Below are 20,939 nucleotides of genomic sequence, written 5' to 3'. Positions count from 1 at the left end.
GGACTTTTGAGTGTAAAATACCATCTCTCACCTTATCTATGCAGCCTATAATCCTACCTATTGCACAGTGTATACAAGAAAAATTTGAAATCTACTTACCCAGGTGAAAATCTTCATGAGGAACCGAGATGAGCCCCCAAAATGTAAGGTTTAGCCTCCAAAATATAAGATTTTGGAGGGGTAATGTTGAAGCGGCCTTACAATCCTCTAGGTCCCAGGTTTGATACCCTCGTTGACGATTCAGTAGGCAGTAAAATTAATGACAAAGACAGCTAAGAGTGCTTGCATAAAGAATATACAGTATATTGTGCAGAAATAGGCTTAATATCACAGAAAAGCAGAATTTATAAAGATACATCAAGCATTACAACTAATGAGAGAGAAAAGACAGTTTACCTGCCTTACAGAGTCCAGAGGAAAGAGAGAGAGAGAGAGGGGGGGGGGGGTTGCAGAGAGGAGGCTTTTATAGGTTGGAGTCTTATTTTAAAATAGAAACTATTGTATTTCCCAGTATCATTCTGTTTATAATTTGTAAACTGTTTGAAACAATTGTTAGTTTAATTTATAAGGAAGATGTGATACTTCCAGGCATGATAGATGGGATTAGTCTCTGGCTTCTTTGTCCCATTCAAGTAGCATATCTTCTTGATAAACAATCCACTCTGGCTGGATGCTTAGGGGTTCATCATAAAAAAAAAATAAGTCTAAAAAATGTCCTAAATGGCTACTTGGACGATCAAAAAGCCTGATCGTCCAAGTACCCATAACCAAAGCTGGTTTTAGACGTATCTAAAACCAGCTTAGGCCTTTCCCCTGCCACTAAACGCACAGAGAGAAAAGAGGTGTGTTTAGAGGAGGGAAAGGGCGGGCGGTGGGCGGGAGATGGGCCGACCTACACCTAGGCGTACAGCAGGTATAACCAAAACCTTAGGATGCCTAGTCGGCACTTATACCTTTTTGACTTAGACGAAGTCAAAGCAGGTCTAAGTGCCGAAAAAGGGGCCGCTGAGCTGATGGCCGCTGGCGCGATCAGTTCAGTGGCCCGGCAACCTACCCACCCACCCACCGCAACCATCGTGGCAGGAAAGATGCCTCATCTCCCCTACCGCGATGCGATCACCCCTCTACCCGAACTGCCGTGACCCGCGGCAGGAGAGATGCCCAGTCTCTCCTGTCGCGGGTTGTGGCAGTTCGGGTAGAGGAGTGATCGCGGCAGGGGAGATGGCCAATCACTCCTGCTGCGATACATCACCCCCTTCCCCCCCCCCCCCCCGACAATATCGGGGCAAGAGAGAACCCAAGCCCTCCTGGCCCCAGCGATCCGCAACCCCCCTCCCCCCAGCCAATTACGTTCGGGGCAGGAGGGAGCCCAAGCCCTCCTGCCCCGTGGGCCCCCCCAATTACGATCAGACCAGGAGGGAGCCCAAGCTCCCACCCCCTACACGAACAGGCAGGGGAGCCCAGCCCCTCCTAACCAGGCGGTCCCCCCATCCCCCACCCCCCACTTCAATACGGGCAGGAGGGATCCCAGGCCCTCCTTGCCCTCGACACAACCCCCCTCCTCCCAATATCCGCCCCCCCCCCCGAACCCAACCCGGCCCATGTGCTTAAGGCCCCGCCCACAGGAGGAGCCTAAGGCTCCCTGGCCTATTCTGATTGGCCCAGGTGCCTCAGGCCCCACCTGTGGGCGGGGTTTCAGCCACCTGGGCCAATCCAGCCCCATTCTGGAGCTGGCTGGCCTGCCGGACAGACGGGCTTGGCACCCGTCCGTCCGGCCAACGATTTGAGGTACGAGGAAGGGGTGCGGGGGGGGGTGATCAGGGGTTTGGGGGGACAGATGTTGGGGGGAGAGGGGTTGTGTCGAGGGCAGGAGGGGTTGGGCTCCCTCCTGCCTAATCGAGTAGGGAGGTGGGGGGCGAGAGGTCAGGAGGGCTTGGGCTCCCTCCTGGCCTAATCGTAATTGTGTGTGCGGGGGGCCCGCGGGGCAGGAGGGCTTGGGCTCCCTCCTGGCCCGATGTTGTCGCAGGGTGCCGCAGGTGCCTGGGGCAGGAAGGCTTGGGTTCCCTCCTGCCCGACCGTAATCGGGGGGGGGGGGGGGGTTAGGGATCGCGGGGCAGGAGGGCTTGGGTTCCCTCCTGCCCCGATGTCGTGGGGGGGGGGTAGGGGTGGATTCTGTAACCGGTGTTGTTTTTGACAGACACCGGTTACAGACTCCAGCTTTTAGGCCTTGTGTTGGACATTTGGGTTTTAGGCATTTTTTTGGTTCATTATGGGATATAAGTGTAGATGTCATTTGGGTACAAGTGTAGACGTAGTGGTGGTCTGGGCGTTTAAACAGATGAATGTAGAGGCAGGCCATTATCAAAACAAGGACGTTTGTTTTGGTTATGGACACTTTCCCTGCGTCTGCTTTCAACGTTTAAGGCCTTAGGCCAAAAAGGGACTTTTTTTTTATTATGCCTCTCTTAATGTATGTGAATTCTGTGCAGGAGCATTTAGGATCTATCTGCGTCAACATTCCAGAGTCAGATTGACATAATGTCCCATAGGCCTCTGCTGACATTGTATAGGTCAACTGAAAATGCTGAGGCTGATACTAACCCTCTCCTGTCATTCTTCCAACACCTCAGCTCTCTCTCTCTCATTCCACCTCCATCCAAGATCTCTCCCCATCACCTTTTTCATTTCTTCTTCCAATACTATCTACCTGGGGCTCTGGGGAATGAAATCGTGGGTCAGGGGCACGCCCGACATGCAGGCAGGCAGCTGATATCTCCTGGCAGTCATGGTAGTTCTCCATGCTGTTTGCCAGCTGCAGGGAGGAGAGGAGAGTGAGGAGTAAGCGGTGCATCCAGATTGCGAGCAGTCCTGCCTTAAGTCTGATCCCGCTAAACCGTCTGACAATAATGAAGGCAGATGCTACGAGGTTCTTCCCTTTTGTCAAATTGCTATAGGCCTTGCCGGTCTCGATCCCGCCCCCCTCTGAAGTTACTTCCTGATTTAGAGGGGCGGGATCAAGCCCAGCAGAGACTATAACAATTTTGCACAAGGGAATGCCCCCATGGCGTCTGGCTTCATTATTGGCAGACAGTTTAGCAGGACTGGGACGAAGTCCGGATGCACCGCTGACTTCTCTCTCCCGGCGGCTGGCAAACAGAATGGAGAACTGCCGCAGTCGCTGCTGGGAGGAATCAACTGCCTGCATGTTGGACTCTATTTCCCATAGCCAGACCCCCCGAAAGTTTAAATTTTGATAGTTTTTAAAACTGTAGTAGTTAGAGAAGCACTCAAGTGTAGACTCAAATATAAACTGAGACCCCCATTTTGGGGCCATTTTTCAAACCCCAAAACCTTGGTTTATATTCGAGAATATACAGTAATTGTTTAATTATACTTTCTATGTCACAATAAAAGACTGGTTTCAATTAAACAAGTATATCATTAAAAAAATTTGTAATTCTCACGTATAACTTTTTTTTAAGTTGTATTATCTGTTTGTAGGAAACTAAAATGGTTAAATCCCTTTTGGTCATGTTTGGACATTAACTAGGCTTTGTTATTTATCCGGTGTGCCTGCTTTCTGATAACATATATACTTCTGAATGAATGTGCAGTGAAAATCAAATACACATGAGGCATCCATTGACCCTTTGTATTTGATTTCAGGAGTACATTCTTATTTTTGTGTGTGGTATTTCCAAAATTCTTGTGGTTAAAATCTGATTTTCTTTTGTCCAGCTATGTCATGGATACATTTTATTCACTCCTAGTTTAGGCTAGTGAGAACACTATTATTAATTGTAAGCTCAAATGTAGATTCTAAAGCAAGAACTACAGATGTCATAAGTGGCTTATCTCTGATTTAACATATTGCAGGAAGAAACTGTTAAGGACTCATCAGGACAGGAAGATGAAACACAATCTTCCAATGATGACCCATCACAGTCTGTTGCCTCTCAAGGTGTACCAGAGATAATCCGGCCACGTCGATGTAAATATTTTGATGCAAGTATGTGTATGTAAGCTTAATAAAATGTCTAAACCAGGGGTGCCCACACTTTTTGGGCTTGCGAGCTACTTTTTAAATGACCAAGTCAAAATGATCTACCAACAATAAAATTTTAAAAAAAAAACCACAAAGCACACTGTACGCATAGAAAATGTTAATTATCATTCCTATTCCAGGGTTTTTCAAAGAGGTCAAAGCAGATGACTCTATGCACTATCACCTCAGTAACAACCTTACAAAAATAGACACATATACCCCCCTCCCTTTTTACTAAACCACGATAGCAGTTTTTAGCGCAGGGAGCTGCGCTGAATGCTCAGCGCTGCTCTCGACACTCATAGGCTCCCTGCGCTAAAAACCTCTATTGCGCTTTAGTAAAAGGGGACCTTAGTGTAAAATATAGACAGCAGATATAAATTCAGACACATTTTGATCACTAAATTTAAAATAAAATCATTTTTCCTACCTTGTCTGGTGATTTCATGAGTCTCTGGTTGCACTTTCTTCTTCTGACTGTGCATCCAATCTTTCTTCCCTTCTTTTAGCCTGTATGCTTCCTCTCCTCCAGACCTCATTCCTTCCCCCAACTTTTCCTTCCTCTTCCCTGCCCTTTCTTTCTCTCTGCCTCCCTTTCTTTTTTTTTCTGTTTCTCTTCTTTCCTTCTGTCTCCCTGCCTGCCCTTTTTCTTTCTTTCTCCCTGTCCTCCCCCAAGCCACTGCCATTGCCATCGGGGACCAGGACCCAAACGCCACCAATAACAGGCCCCAAGCTCTCACTGCTTCGGCCAACCAGCATTCCTCTCCCGACGTCAATTCTGCCGTCGGGAAGAGGAAGGCTGATCAGCCCAAGATCGTGATCAACCTATTGGGGGAAATGCTGCCGGGTCCTGCCTTCGCGGAAACAGAAAGTAGGCAGGACCCGGCAGGAAGAAGAACAAATGCTTCACTAACCTGTCTCCCGCATTAGCCCGTAGCGCTTGCTTCAGGGCTCTCAACATGTGCGTGCCGGCTTCCCTTCTTTCCCCCCCCCCCGGACATAACTTCCGGTTTCGGAGGGAAGAGAAGAGAAGCCGGCACGCACATGTTAGAGCCCGGAGCATAAGTTCGCTACGGACTGAAATCTCCAAGCCGGTTTTTATTAATGTTCAGCAGCCGCAGATGACAGCTGGGCGGACCGCCCAGCTAAAAGGCCCTAGGGAGAACTCTGGAGAGTAAGGCTGATCGGCCCGTAGATCAGGACGGTAACACAAGTCTATCACGGAGCCCGGGATGGGCTCCGCAATCGACTCACTTTGCCTTGCTGAGCTACTGGTCGATTGCGATCGACGTATTGGGCACCCCTGGTCTAAACCAAGGGTTCTCAACCTAGTCCTTGCGGGGACACCAAGTAAGTTTGGTTTCATGACATCTCAGTGCATATGCATGAGAGAGATTTATATACAATAGAAATTTATCTCGGGCATATTCATTGTGGGCATCTTGAAAACCTGACTTGGATGGATGTGTCCAGAACCCTTAGTCTAATTGATACTTTTGCTATAGCCAGATTATGTGCTATGTTTGTAGTTCTGCTAACATTTTCCAGCATTGTGCATTTCACAGATGTTAAATAAAATGTTTAGATGGGAATTGTGACCCTCAGCTATTGGGCTATAAGTTTACCTTTTTTTTCTGGTTATGTAAGGTCTGCCAGCACATTTAAACATGGCTATTATATCCCAAATCAAAACAGTACAACAAGGCAAGGGAATTTTTATTGAGGTCATGTGTTTGATTATTAAGCGATCATGGAGGTTTCCTGATATTGATCATTATTGTAAGCTGCTGATTTTCTGTACAAGCTGACATTCAAATTCTGCTTATAGTTGGCTCTTGGCAGTGACTGTTGGGTGTGCAGTAGAATACTTTTTTAGCTAGTTTCATTGGTCCATCTAATCTTAAGCCCCATCCCCAGCTTTTCTAGTTGCTGTATTGGGCAAAATATTGGTCAGGCCATGATTCTAGTGGCCCACTCTATTCTGCTGCCTATGAACTAAATTGAATTAAGAGTACTGAATGATTTCTTATTCTTGCTGAATAGTGTGAATGTCATATTCTGAAATTTGATTACTTTTAATTTTTATGATTTTCAAAGTACATTTCTGCAGATTAGCTAACCAAATAGTTAATATTTTTTTCTATTTACTCAGAAAATGTTTTCAATACATCTGTTAAAATTGTGCTCCCATTCAAATGTAATCCAAGCAGCCAACTATAGACCTGTCTTAATTGGGTTGTTTTTGAAGTAGTCCATTCAACTGTATCCATGTTATGCCATTTTCATCAGTATCTCATTTCCTCTTCCTACTCATGAAAGAACTCTGTAGGCTAATGATGACCAACACAGGAATCAGTGATGTCCCATTACAGCCACAGTCTGGGATGGAATTTTGATTGCTTACTGTGAGGTTTCCTCATCTTTTCTCCTTGATTGACTCCTGCAAAGCAATCATTGAGTTGGCGTAACTCTCCCCGGTTATGGTTGTCTTGTGTGGCATGAACTCCAGAAACAAAAGTCCTTCATCCCAGAATACAGATTCCATAACTTTGCCTGCAGATTTTTCTGTCTTGAACTTTTTTGGGGTGGGGGGGATAACGTGTGCTTCCACTGCATTGACTCCATTTTCCAAGTTCTCCTGACAGTACTGGAGCCTCATGGCGTCAGCATTCTTGGAACTCATCTTGCACTAACCATGGACATACCCAACTTTTTGTGAATTATTTTCCAAACTGTACCTACCGAGATGCCCATTTCTTCATCATCATTTGTCTGTCTGACAAAATTAAATCCACAACTTTCTTGCACATTTCTGTAAAAGTTGCTTCCACAGGCCATCTAGTGTGAGGATCATCTTCAATGGACTCTCTACCCCACTTAAACTGCTTGCTCCAAAATTTTACTTTGTAGGATGATGGGGCAGACTCATCATATACTGCAGACATGGAACATGGAACATCCTGACTCTTGGAATGTTACTTGCACTGGGCCACAACTGTGCATGAGTAACATTGAGACATGTTGCAACATGCAGACTTGTTTGAACACGCTTGCTACTTTCTTTCCTACTAAGGTAGATAAATTATTTAACGCCCCTCATATGTTTCTCATAGATTTTCTAAATTCATTCAGAGATTCAGATACAGTGGAACCTTGCTTTACGAGCATAATTCGTTCCAGAAGCATGCTCGTAAACCAAAATACTCGTATATCAAAGCGAGTTTTCCCATAGGAAATAATGGAAACTCGCATGATACGTTCCCACCCCCCACCCCTTCCCCAAGGCCAGCGGTGCTGCTCCCCCTCCCCCCCCCGCGTGAACCAGCACCCCCCGCCCAAACAACTTGAAACTTATTCCCCCCCCCAGTCTGGCACCGGCACGCAGCCCACAGAATGTGCCGGTGCCGCTTGAAGAACTTCCTCTGCCGGGCCTTGAGCATGCATCTGCGCATGCTCAAGGCCCGACAGAGGTAGGAAGTTCTTCAAGCGGCACCGGCACGTCCTGTGGGCTGTGTGCTGGTGCCAGATGGGGGGTAAGTTTCAAGTTGTTCGGGCGGGGGGTGCCGGTTCGAGTGAGGGGGGCATTTGCGAGCGGGGGGAGCAATGCTGGTTCTCGGGGGGGGGGGGGGGGGGGGTGCTAGCAAATCAAGTCAATACTCGGTTTGCGAGACAAGTTTTGCAAAAATGTTTTGCTCGGCAAAACACTCGCAAACCGAGGTTTGACTGTACTTATATTCCTTAGAAGTGCATTCCATAACTGAGATCCCACCACCATAAAAATTGATACTCTATACATTGCTTGAAATCTGGGACAAAGACCTGATTGCCTGAATGCAAAGGTCATCTTGGAACACAAATTTTCAAATTAGTAGCAAGACACAAATAATAATAGTTTATTTTTATATACCGCCAAACCATCAGTTCATGGCGGTTTACACAATAATAATTACACTAGGCAATTAGAAATACAAAGCCATATAACAATTATTATAAATGAAAATGACACAGTTCAGAATAAAATACTAAATAGCAAAATAGAGCCCTATAAAAACTATAAAAGATAGTAATTACACAATACTAAAATAAAAATAGTCTGTAGAATTGTCTAAACGAATCATTATAAGATAATAGAAACTGACTATGATAACAAATTTAAGAATAAAATCATTATTGTATTTTGTATTGTTTAAATAGATAAGTTTTAAGATCTTTCCGAAATTGATAATAGGTAAGGGATGGGGAAATGAGAGCATTCAAACATGAATTCATTGCTCCTGCTTTGAATGCCAAGTAAAGAATGACACGGTGGCGGTTACCCGCGGCTAGCCGCGTTTAGCCGCGGGTAACCCGCCAAAATGGGGAATGAAAAATAGCAGTTGCTGCAGGGACGGGGACAAGGCCATTCACCGCCCCGTGGAGCGGTGAATGGTCTTGTCTCCGCAGTGAGGCATCAAGGATCGCGCAGTCCCCGCAGCCCCCACCCACCCACCCGCCCGATCGATCCTTTAACCAGCTTCCTCTCTCCACCTCATCTTTGTTTGCCAGCTTTCTTTTTCGGCGACCCGCACACTTTCAAAGAGCCGCACACGCGCGGCTGCTCAGTATTCAATCTTCTGCTCTGACGTAACCGGAAACAGGAAGTTGCAGCAGAACAGAAGATTGAACTTTGAGCAGCCGTGTGTGCGCGGCTCTTTGAAAGCGTGCGGGTTGCCGGAAAAGAAAGCCAGCAAACTAAGGTGAGGTGGAGAGAGGAAGCTGGTTGAGCGAGCGGGTGGGGGCTGCGGGGACCGTGCGATTGCGCGTGTTCCCAGCTCACACAAGGAAGGAGGGAGTGAAAGTGACACAAAGGCTTTAAAAGCTTAAAATATACTTGCCAATGGATAGAAGGAATGGAGAGACGCGATGGAAACTTTCAAATATTTGGTGGGCTTCAGTAAAAGAGTCATGACATGGCATAACATTACAGGGAAAAAAGTGTAGGAAGACTGATGCCTGGAACAGTCTGCTACTAGAAATGGCAAAAACACAAATGGCAAATCTAAAAACACAGAACACAGTAATAAAGGGCTGCTAGTGGTGGTGGGGGGGCTGATAGAAGATATGAAAGAAGGGTGGTAGAAAGGAACAGATGGTAAAGGAGGGATGGAAGGGTGGTGGTGGAAAGGAATAGAACAGACATTGAAAGAGGGTAGAGAGGAACAGACCCTGAAGGGAAATGTGGAAGGCAGAGTGGGGAGAAGACACTGGAAGGGAAGAAGACAGATGCCAGACTATGGGGGAGCGGAGGGAAGAAGATGGGTGCTAGACCAATTGGGGGGGGGGGTGAAGGGAGAGGCACAGTAACAGTAAATGGAAGACACAGAGAGAAGACACACAGTGGATGGAAGGAATTGAATGAGAAGATGTGGAAAGCAGAAACCAGACAACAAAGGTAGAAAAAAAAAATCTATTTATTTATTTATTTTTTGCTTTAGGATAAAGTAGTATTATTAGTTGTGTTGATAAAAATTTATAAGCAAAGCTCTGCCAGTTGAACATCTCTCTAGTTCAGCAGCAGGAACTTTGATTTATAAGAAAGGAATAAGCTAAATATTGCAGTACTAAGGATTATATGGATGCTATGGGGACGGGGCGGTGAATGGGATGACAGTGGAGGTGACAGGGCGGTGAAAGGGATGGCGGTGACAGTGACGGGGCGGTGAAGGGAATGGCGGTGACGGGGCGGTGCAAAGGATGGTGGGCCGGGGACGGTGCAGTGACGGGGACAGATTTTTTCCCCGTGTCATTCTCTAATGCCAAGGTCCTATCCCAAAATTTTTTATAACGGCATGTTTTTACTGAAGGAAAATAAAACCAACCGGATCTACGAATGTTTTTCTTAATAGTAAGAAATCTAAAATGGGAAGAAAATTAAGATGGTGCTAGATCAAATAAAACTTTAAAACAAATGCAACCAAATTTGAATAACACTCTGGCCTCAAACAGCAATCAGTGGAGCTTTTGATAATATAAACTAATATGATCGTGTTTTTTCAAATTAAAAATCAAACGAATTGCTGTATTTTGTATTATTCTTAATTGACTGATTGTGCAGACGGAGTAGCACGAAACAACATTTTGGTGACCTGTTCAAAGACATGTATACTGTTTTTAGTCTACATTTTTTATCTGAGATTTTTATATCAACTGGACTCCTGAGGAAGGCGTGTTCGCTGAAACACAGATTATGCAGGGTCCAGTAGGACAAATACATGTGGACTATCAACTTGTATTTGTATTTATTTGTTTTTATTGTGAAGAGTGATAAATTATCTTTTAGAACATCCTCATCCACATTTTTTTGTTGTTTTCTTCATTTGGATTGCTCTCACTGGAATATTGGGTTGTCGTCTTGTTTTTTTTGCTGTGTTGACTTGAAGTCAGAAATATGACTTCTGAAAGCTAGTTGAGAAATGTATCTGTTAAGAGTGATGGAACATTATAAAGTCATTCTTCCAAGATTGTGTGACTGCCCTATTTGTGATGCCAATATGTGATCATGATGGAGGGTAACATGCATGGAGTGGTAGGTTAAGCTCTGGCTGCTTTATTGGACAGAGTAGATGGACCATGTAGGTCTTTGTCTTTCATCATATATTATGTTACTATTTTTGTTTATTGAACCTCATTTACTGACTTACGTTTAAAATGCAATCTATCATTTTCTTGCAGACAATGAAATTGAAGAGGAATCAGAAGAAGATGAAGACTATATTCCCTCAGAAGATTGGAAAAAGGTATGAAGTCATGGGGTCCTAGCTGACAGTGCCAGAATTAATTTTATTTGAAATGTCCAATTTAAATAAATGTATCAGATATGTTTAAAATAGTAAGAAGCATTGATATTGATGGAAGTTGAGGATATAAACTGGCATTGAAAAGAATGGTTTTTTCCTGAATTTCATTTAATATTTTTTATTCAATTTGTTTAAAAATCTTTAAACAAATATATCTCGATAGCTTCCTCCTGTTCTTCAGAGCTTCAAGCTTAATCAGAATTGATTTGTATTGGTGCTAAAGTGTTGTAAGCCTTCATTCACAGATTTTGGGGTTCATCCCCATTTTAAAACCCACTGTAGGGTCATCAAAAAAAGTCAGGCAAGACTGATGGGTTCCACCATCACTAGAGTATTGATCACCGAACGTATGGTCAGAATTCTAAGTGGAAAAAAAAGTAGGGATGGAACAACAAAAGACAACTGTGGAAAAGTTCACAAATAAAGTTTAATGTGAAATTGAATAGTAGTCTTTAATGATGCAAAATATCTAGACCCGACATGGTCCATGCTTCTGCTCTGGAGAACCTGCCTCATGGAATTACATTACATTACATTGATGTCTTCTATCCCGCCAATACCTTTCAGTTCTGGATGTGTTTTTCCTGATTAGGCGGTTGTTCAGATAGGTTGGCCCATTTCCATTTAGGGCTTTGAATAGGGTGCAATAGAATTTGTGTTGTATAAGTGCTTGTACTGGGAGCCAATGTGAGTCTTGGAAAGCTGAGGTAATGTGGTTGTATTTTTTCAGCGAGTATATTAGTCTTAGGGCTGTATTTTGGACTGTTTGTAATTGCTTTAGCATGTTGGCGGGGCATGACAGGTAAAGCATGTTACAGTAGTCCAGGAGTCCTAGGATTAGTACTTGTACTATGAGTTTGAATTGTTCGTTGCTGAAGTATTTTCGGACTTGTCTTAAGTTGCGCATGGTTGCGAATGCCTTCTGAACCGTTTTGCTGATTTGAAGTTGCATGGTGCAGCCTTTGTCTATCATTATTCCCAGCAGTTTTAGGTTGGATTGTAAAGGATATGTGATGGAATTTATTTCTAGGTTTGTTATGGTTGGGGTTTTGTTTCTTTCTAGAAGTAAGAATTTGGTTTTGTCTTGGTTCAGTTTTAATTTGTGGTCTCTCATCCATTTTAACAGTGTTTCTAGTGCAATGTGTAGTTCGTTGTGTTAGGGGGTGGTTTGGTCGAAAGGCAGGAGGATGGTGATATTGTCTGTAGCTGTATGACGTTATGCCTTGTTTGTCTAAGCATGTGCCAAGTGTGGCTATGTAAAGGTTGAAGAGTGTTGGGGATAGTGGGGAGCCTAGGGGGACTCCGCAAGGGTTGTTCTAGGATTCTGATTGTTCATTGTTTGCTTTTATTCTGTATCTTCTTGAGTGGAGGAATCCTTCAAACCAATTGTAGACTTTGCCTATGATTCCTATTGCCTCCAGTATTTGTAGTAGGATGTTATGATCTACTAGGTCAAATGCCGCTGTGAGATCGAGTTGTATGAGTAGCATTTTTTTGCCTTTGCTTAGGTAATGTTTGGCTGTGTCTAGGAGAGAGACTAGTAGTGTTTCTGTACTGTAGTTGCCTCTGAAGCCTGATTATGAGGGGTGAAGAATGATGTAGGTTTTTAAGTATTCGGTGAGAAGTTTTGCTATGAGGCCGTCCATTAGTTTGACATATAGCAGTATTGAGGCTATAGGTCTATAATTGGATGGCTGATCTGTTGCTCCCTTTGGGTCTTTCAGAATAGGGGTTATGATGATTTCGGTGACTTCTTGTGGAAATTGACCCTCTGTGAGCATGTAACTAATCCACTGCATGAAGTGGATGCAGAATCTAGTGCTGGCGGCTTTTAACTGGTATGGGGAACACTGGTTGAGGTTGCAGGCTGCATGATTGTATTTTTTGTAGAGTTTGTCTGGGTCGTGCCATTGTGTGTCTGGGAAATCTGACCAGTTTCTCTCTGCTGCTTAGGCCTCGTTTTCTTTAGGTGGTATCAAGATTTCATCGAGGTGGTTTGGGGTCCCGGTGAAGGTGTTTCTGGCTGTTGATATTTTGTTTCTGAAGAATTCAGCCAGTTGATTGGCTGTGGGGGGAGGGGCGGTTTTGGTGGCCAGGTAGGGTTTGATGTCTGTGAGTTCTTTTAGTAGTTTGAAAAGTTTTTTGGTGTCTTGGATTTCTATGCCTATCTGATTGGTGTAGTATGCCTTTCTTTTTTCTTTTAGCTTTTGTTTGTATTGTTTGTTCAGTATTCTCCAGGTTGTTTTTGTGTGTTCTTGGTTGTTTTTTCTCCATTCTCTTTCAAGACGTCTGCATTGTCGTTTGAGTTGCAGTAGTTCGTTGTCAAACCATTTATCTGAGCGTCTGCAGATTCTGGTCTTTTTCTGTGGTTCTGTCATATCTTTGAGGATGGATGTACTTAGGGTGCACCAGTGGTTAATGAAGTCCTTGGGGTTTCCATCTTGTATCATGGTGTCTACTTTGTTCCAGAATTTAGGTGGATCAATCTTTTTGTGTGCTTTGTATTTTAAGCTTTGGTTATTTTGTTTGGTTTTGCCCTGTGTCCAATTGATTTTGAAAGTGTACACACCAGAGGGTGTGTGACCATGTTCTGTTTGTGGTGTGAATTTCTGGTGTGGTGGGTTGTTGGGACATGAAGGCTGCTATGTCAAGTTGGTGGCCCTTCTCGTGTGTGGTTTGTGGGTCTAGGATTCTGTAGGACAGGGTTTTGAGGAATGAGAGAAGGTTTTCTGTTTGGTTGGAAGATTCGTCTTCCAGGTGTAGGTTAAGATCACCTAGGATTAGGTTGTATGCTGATGTGAGGGGGTTTCTGTGTATAAATTCTTCGAATTCTGATTTTGCTATGTTCCATTTTCCTGGTGTTATATAGCAGAGTACACAGGTTAGGGTTCCTTTGAGTGTGGGGCCCGATAATTGGCAGGCGAGTAGATTCATGTGTGGGGTGGAGGTTTTGTCCTGTAGCGCTATATTTAAGAGTATTTTTGGCCAGGATGGCTAGTCGTCCTCATTTTTTGTCTCTATCAAGTTTATTATGCAATTTGATTAATCGCCTATTCTACATTCTAGGCGATATACAAACAATAATGAATAAATAAAAACTTGGGGTAATTATTACATAGACAAATAATATTACATAATTACAAAAACTTACAATCATGAAACATTAGGAATACTATATTTAAAGGGTTACATTCTGTATCAAATTCTATATTTCAGGATTACAACAATAGGGAGGGAATAAAAGCACAAATAAGAAAATAAAAGGTTAAGAAGGAATGTAAAGTTATTTATTAACTAAAAACGTCATTGAAAAGGAAACTTTTAAGCTTAGTCTTGAAATTAGCTAAGTTCTTTTCTTCTCTTATATAGATAGGGAGATTATTCCAAGATTGTGGGGCGGTCACTGAAAAAATACGACTTGTATTTTGTAGCCTTGTGGGCAAACATCCGTTATTCTGGGATCAGTGTCTGAGGTTAGCCATGTTTTTGTGAGGAAAAGGCATAATATCATATTCACACTATCATATGAATATTTATCAGTAGACCATAGGGGGTATCAATGGCTGAGCATATCATAGTTTGTACTCTGCTTAAAAGTCCTGGCTTGACTGTACAATGCAGAATTTCCACAGAATTGCACAATTGTGCAGAATCTTGATGATTTTGGCTTCTTCGGGTCGTGGTATCGGCAGTGATTCCCACGTGCTGCTTGCCGCTAACCCAGAAGTCTCTCTATGGCAGAGGGGAGGCTTCCGGGTTAGCAGCAGGCAGTGTGAGAATTGCTGCCAATACCATGACACAAAGAAGCAAGCAGGGGAGGTGATTAGCGCACGTGCTGCACATTGCGCCAAGCTCACTCTTAGAAGAAATATGTGTGATGGAGTCCCATCTAACGTGAAATTTGCACCTCTCCAGATGGTCTCTCCGAGTCTATACTGGTTCGTTCCTTTTATATTTTTCACAAGGCAGTATGACATCACACTTGTCAACCAATCAGCCAACAGAGGCTGAACTTAGGTTTGAACAAAGAAAATTCCTTTTGACATAGGAAAAAAGTTTCACACATCATATTTTTGTTTACATTAATTTCTGAATATGCATAAAACATTATAACATACCCAATACACTTTTTGCCATTCTCAAAAAGCTTAAATCAAACAGCCTTTCTGGTAAAGCCAGCCTGGATTTTTGCTTTCAGCATCTGCTGAAAAGTCTTTGGTCCATGTCAGCACAGAGTAGAGAGTTGCTTAGCTTAAAGGTCAGAGAGGTTAAAGTACAGTTGTGGTACTTTTCAGAATTTCCTTAGGTTTAAAATATATAAAATATGTTTTTCAAAACCAATTCTCATGTTTAATATACATGCACACACATAATCACGCATGGGATCCCATCACACACCCACATCACATACAACACGGTATATTGCATTCAAACCTATTCAAGATTCTTTTTTCTATACCCAACATTGGAATGTGAAATTAAATATGCTCCAGAACTAACCAGCTCAAGCATATTTGTTATCAATTAGGCCATGAGGCTCAAGGCGTGAAACTGCAAGACGCAGAGAGAACAAAGAGAGACAGAAAGAAACATGGAGGCAGTTTAATACCTCTATGTGTGTATTATGTATATCTATACCTGATTTCCTCTATGGTCCTGCCCCACCTAACACCTCACACAAATAGTGAATTCCCTTTTTCCTATGCTATATATTGGTTTCCTGGTCTTTTGTTTATCATCCTGACTTTTTCAAAGTTTTAAATGTGTTAGCATGTATATAAGACCCTCTGATCGGGACTAGAAAGGTCTCTGTCATGCCCTGCTAATGCTTCTGCGCAGTTTGCGCTAAACCAGGCCTTCTTCAGAGGGGAGGAAGGGAAGATGCTGGCACATGGAGGGGTGAGAGGAAGAAAAGTTGGTGGCACAGGGGTAAGGGGTAAGGTGAGAGGAAGGAAAGTTGGTGGCATGGGGGGGAGGGGAATGAGAGGCAGGAAAATTGTTGGCATATGGGGAGGAGTAGGGTGGTTTTCAGTATCACCTCTATGCTGATGACTCCTAAATCTGCCTCTCCACACCAGATATCTCTACAGGAATCCAGGCCCGTGTCTCAGCCTGCCTGTTTGACATCGCTGCCTGGATATCTCACTGCCACCTAAAACTGAATATAGCAAAGAATGAGCTTATCTTTCCATCTAAACTCATTTCTTCCTTCCCTAGTTCTCTATTTCTGTGGACAACACTCTCATCCTCCATGTCTTATCTGCTTGCAACCTCAGAATCATCTTTGACTTCTCTCTCTCCTTCTCGGCTCAGATCCAACTAATCACTAAATCCTGTTGCTGCTTCCTCTATAATATTATCAAAATCTGACCTCTCCTCTCTCAGCACACTACTAAAACCTTTATCCACACTCTCATAACTTCTCACTTAGATTACTGCAACTTGCTTCTCTCAAGTCTTCTGCTCAACCATCTCTCTCCTCTTCAATCTATCCAAAATTCTGCTGCAGAACTTATATTCTGCAAGAGCTGCCATACTCACATTACCCCTCTCCTCAAGTCACTTCATTGGCTCCCCATCCATTTCCAAATACAGTTCAAACTCCTCTTACTGACATACAAGTGCATGCACTCAGCAGCCCCTCAAGCACTCAGCAACCTCTCAATATCTCTCCTCACTTATCTCCCTCTATGTTCCCTCCTGCAAACTCCATTCATCGGGTAAGTCCCTTCTATCTGTACCCTTCTCCTCCACTGCCACTTCCAGACTCCATCCCTTCTATCTTGCTGCACCGTATGCCTGGAACAGACAGCCCAAGTCATTACATCAGATTCCATTTCTAGCAGTATTCAAATCCAAGCTCAAAGCTCACTTTGTGGAGGCTTCTTTTAACTCCTAACTCCCACTCACCATAAGATACCTATGTCCATCTTAGCATTCTGTCTGTGAAAAACTCCCCAACCCCTATATGCCCTATTTGTCTAAATTAGATTGTAAGCTCTTCTGAGAAGGGACCATCTGTTACATGTTAAATGCACATAAACGCTGCATATGCCTTTCTGCGCTGTAGAAATTATAAATAGTAATAGTAGGTGAAGAAGGAAGAAATGTGAGGGGAGAGGATGAAATTGCACATGATAATGGAGTGGAGGAAGGGAGAGATGGTACAAGGGAAGGAGAAAGAGAGGTGTTGGACTTGGGAGTTGGTGAGAGGGAAGGGGAGAAGGAGGGAGATGTACTTATTTCAAAAGGCATATTACAGAAGACTCATTATGGCTAAGCTGTTTGTTCATTCAGAGGTGGATGATTGTTAAGTTTTGTTACCAGAATTAGATTTAATTTTTACTTACTTTTATTATGTTTTAGCTTTCCTTTGATTTTGTCTTTTGTGTTTTATGATTTGTTGCGTTTTATATATGTTTGTTTTCCATTTATAATAATTGGATAATACAGGATATAAACCTGATGGATAAATAAAAATAAAGGGTTATGGATTTGTTATACTTCCTTTGCGGTACAACCAAAGCAGTTTACATATATTATTTGCAGGTACTTTCTTTGCCCCTAGAGAACTCACAATTCTTTAGCACTCTCCAGACCAGTAGAGGTTAACTTTACGAATGGGTATATATCTAATCATGACCAGCAGGTGGAGACTGAAAACAAAACTTTGGGACAGTATATACTATCCTCCCTTCTCTATTTCCCTCAGTCTTCTTTCAGTCTCCAGCAGGTGTTGAGTGATCTGTACCCATCTCTCTTGGTAGGGCTGTTGGAATTTGTTTAGGGGTTTATTGTCCCTGTTTTTGGCCGGACGGAGCTTGGTCGGGCCCTGTTTGGGGGTCCGTCCGACCTCGGGGGTGTCAAACCCGGCGGGTCACGAGCGGGGTCCCTCCCCCCACTTCCTCCACCTCCCCACATTTTTTTAGAGGAGCCTCAGCAGTAAGCCTTGCCCCCTAAGTCAAGCAAGGCATATTGCTTCGAGAGCCTGTGGAGTCTGTTCTGTAAAAAAAAAAAAAAAAAAAAAAAAAATCCTGAGGTAGTGCTGGTCTGAAGGGTTGTTTCCCTTTAAGAAAACTGTATTTTACTGTATTTTTTCATGTAACCAGCACTTTTTTATAGCTAGGTCGCGTCTGGAGCAATTGTGCCCTTCTCCGGGGGAGTAGGCCACAATTTTAGTCCAGCCGCGAGGCACTCGCGGCCGGCCTGAACTCGGCGGTTTGGGTCGGTGAGGTGGTGGAGCTCCGTCGGCAGCGGCTGCAGGCGCCCAGAGCTCCCCGCCGATGGTGCCTCGCGAGTCGGCTTGGAGCAGTGGGGAAGCCCGGTCTTCCACAACCGCCCACGGAGGGATTCCCCGAAGGATTCCCTCTCAGCTGATTTTTTGACAGCTGATGCCGACTTGCCTGTCTTAGCGGCTGAGACTGTTCAGTCTTCTCAGCCGCTACAGGCCATGGAGGGAGCATTTTTGGCGGGAACTTCGCCATTTTCTTTGTCTGGCCCCTCCATTTTGTCTGCAACCTCAGGTGACCTTCCCCCTGTATGGCGAACACAGGGGCAGGTTTCAGCATGGACCCCTGCTGGGGCAGGGAGTCCCTGGGGACCCCCAGGGGTTTTTTGCCCCCAATTTATTTTCTTTCTTTGTGCGGACTTTTGGGGGTCCCACGTGCGCCTGGGGGGTTTCGGGGGGGGTTTCCCTCCGCGCCCCCTATGGCTTTGCCTCCCTCTTTTCGTTTGGCGTCCCCTCTTCCTCCTCCCTCATCCAAGCGCCCGCGGGGGGGCTTGGATTGCGAATTGGTGGGCGGAGGAGCGTGTTGGCCTGGTTGAGGACCTGGCTGCTTTGGCGGGCTTCCAGGATCCTCTAGAGGGGACGCCTGTTGGCAGCGGGGCGGCGGGTTTCCCGTCTTCCAGAGCAGATGCGTCCGTGGTGCGCTTTTTTATTCAGAGGGATGAGCTTTTAGACCTGTGTAGCAGGTCTCCTTGGTGCTGCATTTTTGCAGTGGCGCCGCCGGAGACCCCGCGTATGGGGGCCCCTCTGCTTCAGGGGGTCTGTCCTGGTTCCCGCTCTTTTCCTGTGCGTCAGGATTTGCGGGATTTTGTGTTGGCGCAGTGGCCTATGGGCGCAGTTTCGTTTGGTGTGCGCCTTGGCTCTTGGGTATCCCGTCCCGGAGGGAGGTAGGGCTACCTTAATTTCGCCAATGGGGAACGCGGTGGTCTCGGCACTTCCTAAGCGGCATACCGTGCCTGTTATGGACGGTTCTGCTCTTAGGGTCTCGGAGGCGCGTGCGTTAGAGACTCTTCTTAAGTATGATTTTGATGTCTCTGCCTTTGGGGTCCAGGCGGCTGTTTGTGGGGAGCTAGTCGCTCGCGCCGTGTTTCGGTGGGCTGAGCGTGTCCTGGATCGGGAGTCTGATGACTGGTCTCTAGTGGATCAGGAGGTAGCGAAGATTGCGATGGCTGCCTCGTTCCTCTCAGATGCTCTTTATGACTTGGTGCGGATTTCGGCTAAGTCTATGGCATGGCCGCGCGGCGTATTTTGTGGCTGCGCGCTTGGGCGGCGGATTCTGCGTCCAAAGCTAAGTTTACTAAAGTTCCCTTTAGGGGGTCTTTTTGTTTGGAGAGGAATTAGATGAGTTGATTCAGACTCTGACGGACTCGAAGGTGCCCCGTCTGCCTGAGGACCGTGCCCGCCCTGCGTCTAGGTGTGGGGCTGCCCGGGGGCGTTTGCGGGAATTTCGCAAGTATCGCCCGGGGCGTGGGGCTGCTTCTTTCCCGGCTCAGGGTTTTTCCCGGGGTCGGTTCTTCCAGCGCATGCAGCCCTTTCGGGGGGCCCGTCGGGGGGCAGGGAATCCCTCCGCCGGTTCCCCCGCTTCCCGTCCTGCGCAATGACTCCTTGCCGGCGCCCCCTTTGGTTCCGGTGGGGGCCCGGCTGCGCAAATTTTTCCCCAAATGGGCCGAGATCGCGTCCGATCAGTGGGTCCTTGAGGTGGTGCGGGACGGTTACGCTCTGGAGTTTACCCGCTCTCTGCCGGACCTTTTCCTCGCTTCTCCATGTCAGACTCCATGGAAGACGCAGGCTTTTCGTCAGACCCTTCAGCGTTTGCTAGATCTAGAGGCAGTGGTGCCGGTGTCCCCTACGGAGTGGGGCACCGGCAGGTACTCCATTTACTTTGTGGTGGCCATAAAGGAGGGGACCTTTCGGCCCATCCTGGATTTGAAAGGGGTCAACAGAGCTCTCAAGATTCCGTCTTTCCGCATGGAAACGCTGCGGTCGGTCATTCTGGCGGTTCAGCCGGGGGAGTTTCTTACGTCTCTCGATCTGACGGAGGCCTACTTGCAGGTTCCAATTCGGGCCTCTCATCAGCACTTCCTTCGCTTTGCGATCTTGGGGCGGCACTTTCAGTTCTGTGCGCTTCCCTTTGGTCTGGCCACGGCTCCTCGGACGTTCACCACGGTAATGGTGGTCATCGCGGCAGCCTTGCGGTCGGTGGGCATCCTGGTTCACCCCTACCTGGACGACTGGTTGATTCGGGCAAAGTCGTTGCAGGAGAGCTCCCGGGTTACGGCTCGGGTGGTGGAGTTTCTCCGGTCGCTGGGCTGGGTGGTCAACCTTTCCAAGAGTCGGTTGGTCCCGGCTCAGCGTCTGGAGTGCCTTGGGGTTATGTTCGACATCTCCTTGGGGAAGGTCTTCCTTCCAGAGGCCCGGGTGAGCAAATTGCAATCTCAGATTCGCCTGCTTTTGGCGTCCCGGGGTCCTCGGGCGCGAGATTTCCTCCAAGTCCTGGGGTCAATGGCGGCGTCCCTGGACGTGGTGAGGTGGGCGCGGGCCCACATGCGTCCTCTTCAGTATGCTCTGCTCCGGAGGTGGTCTCCCCGGAGGCAAGATTTGGATGTTCCGGTTCCCCTGCGAGGCTTGGCGCGCTGCAGTCTGCGCTGGTGGCTCCGGACCCCTCACCTGGTTCAGGGGGTGGGTCTGGATCTCCCGCAGTGGACGGTGCTCCTTACGGATGCGAGTCTCCTCGGTTGGGGGGCTCAGTTTATGGGCCACTCAGCTCGGGGCA

The 20,939-nt window shown here is 45.9% G+C and overlaps 2 protein-coding genes across 8 annotated transcripts in view; one reads left to right on the top strand and one right to left on the bottom strand.

Annotated features, from left to right (window-relative positions):
* WDR78 (WD repeat domain 78) overlaps positions 1-309 on the bottom strand; it is a 187,274-nt gene extending 186,965 nt beyond the window's left edge. The window contains exon 1 of the mRNA XM_033915919.1: positions 100-309. The gene's annotated coding sequence lies outside the window, so the exon portion shown is untranslated. The remainder of the gene's footprint in view (positions 1-99) is intronic.
* Positions 1-20,939, top strand: part of MIER1 (MIER1 transcriptional regulator) — a 133,270-nt gene that overhangs the window by 65,839 nt on the left and 46,492 nt on the right. For 6 of the 7 annotated variants that reach the window (XM_033915927.1, XM_033915921.1, XM_033915926.1 and 3 more), the window contains 2 exons: positions 3,877-4,009; positions 10,757-10,821. In XM_033915927.1, coding sequence (XP_033771818.1) covers positions 3,877-4,009; positions 10,757-10,821 — 198 coding nt within the window. The remainder of the gene's footprint in view (positions 1-3,876; positions 4,010-10,756; positions 10,822-20,939) is intronic. The other variant, XM_033915923.1, reaches the window with a different exon arrangement.

This window comes from Geotrypetes seraphini, chromosome 12 (genome assembly GCF_902459505.1).
Source record: "Geotrypetes seraphini chromosome 12, aGeoSer1.1, whole genome shotgun sequence".
Taxonomy (NCBI): Eukaryota; Metazoa; Chordata; class Amphibia; order Gymnophiona; family Dermophiidae; genus Geotrypetes; species Geotrypetes seraphini.
Note: the sequence above shows the minus strand (reverse complement) of the source record. Positions and strands in the feature narration are given on the sequence as shown.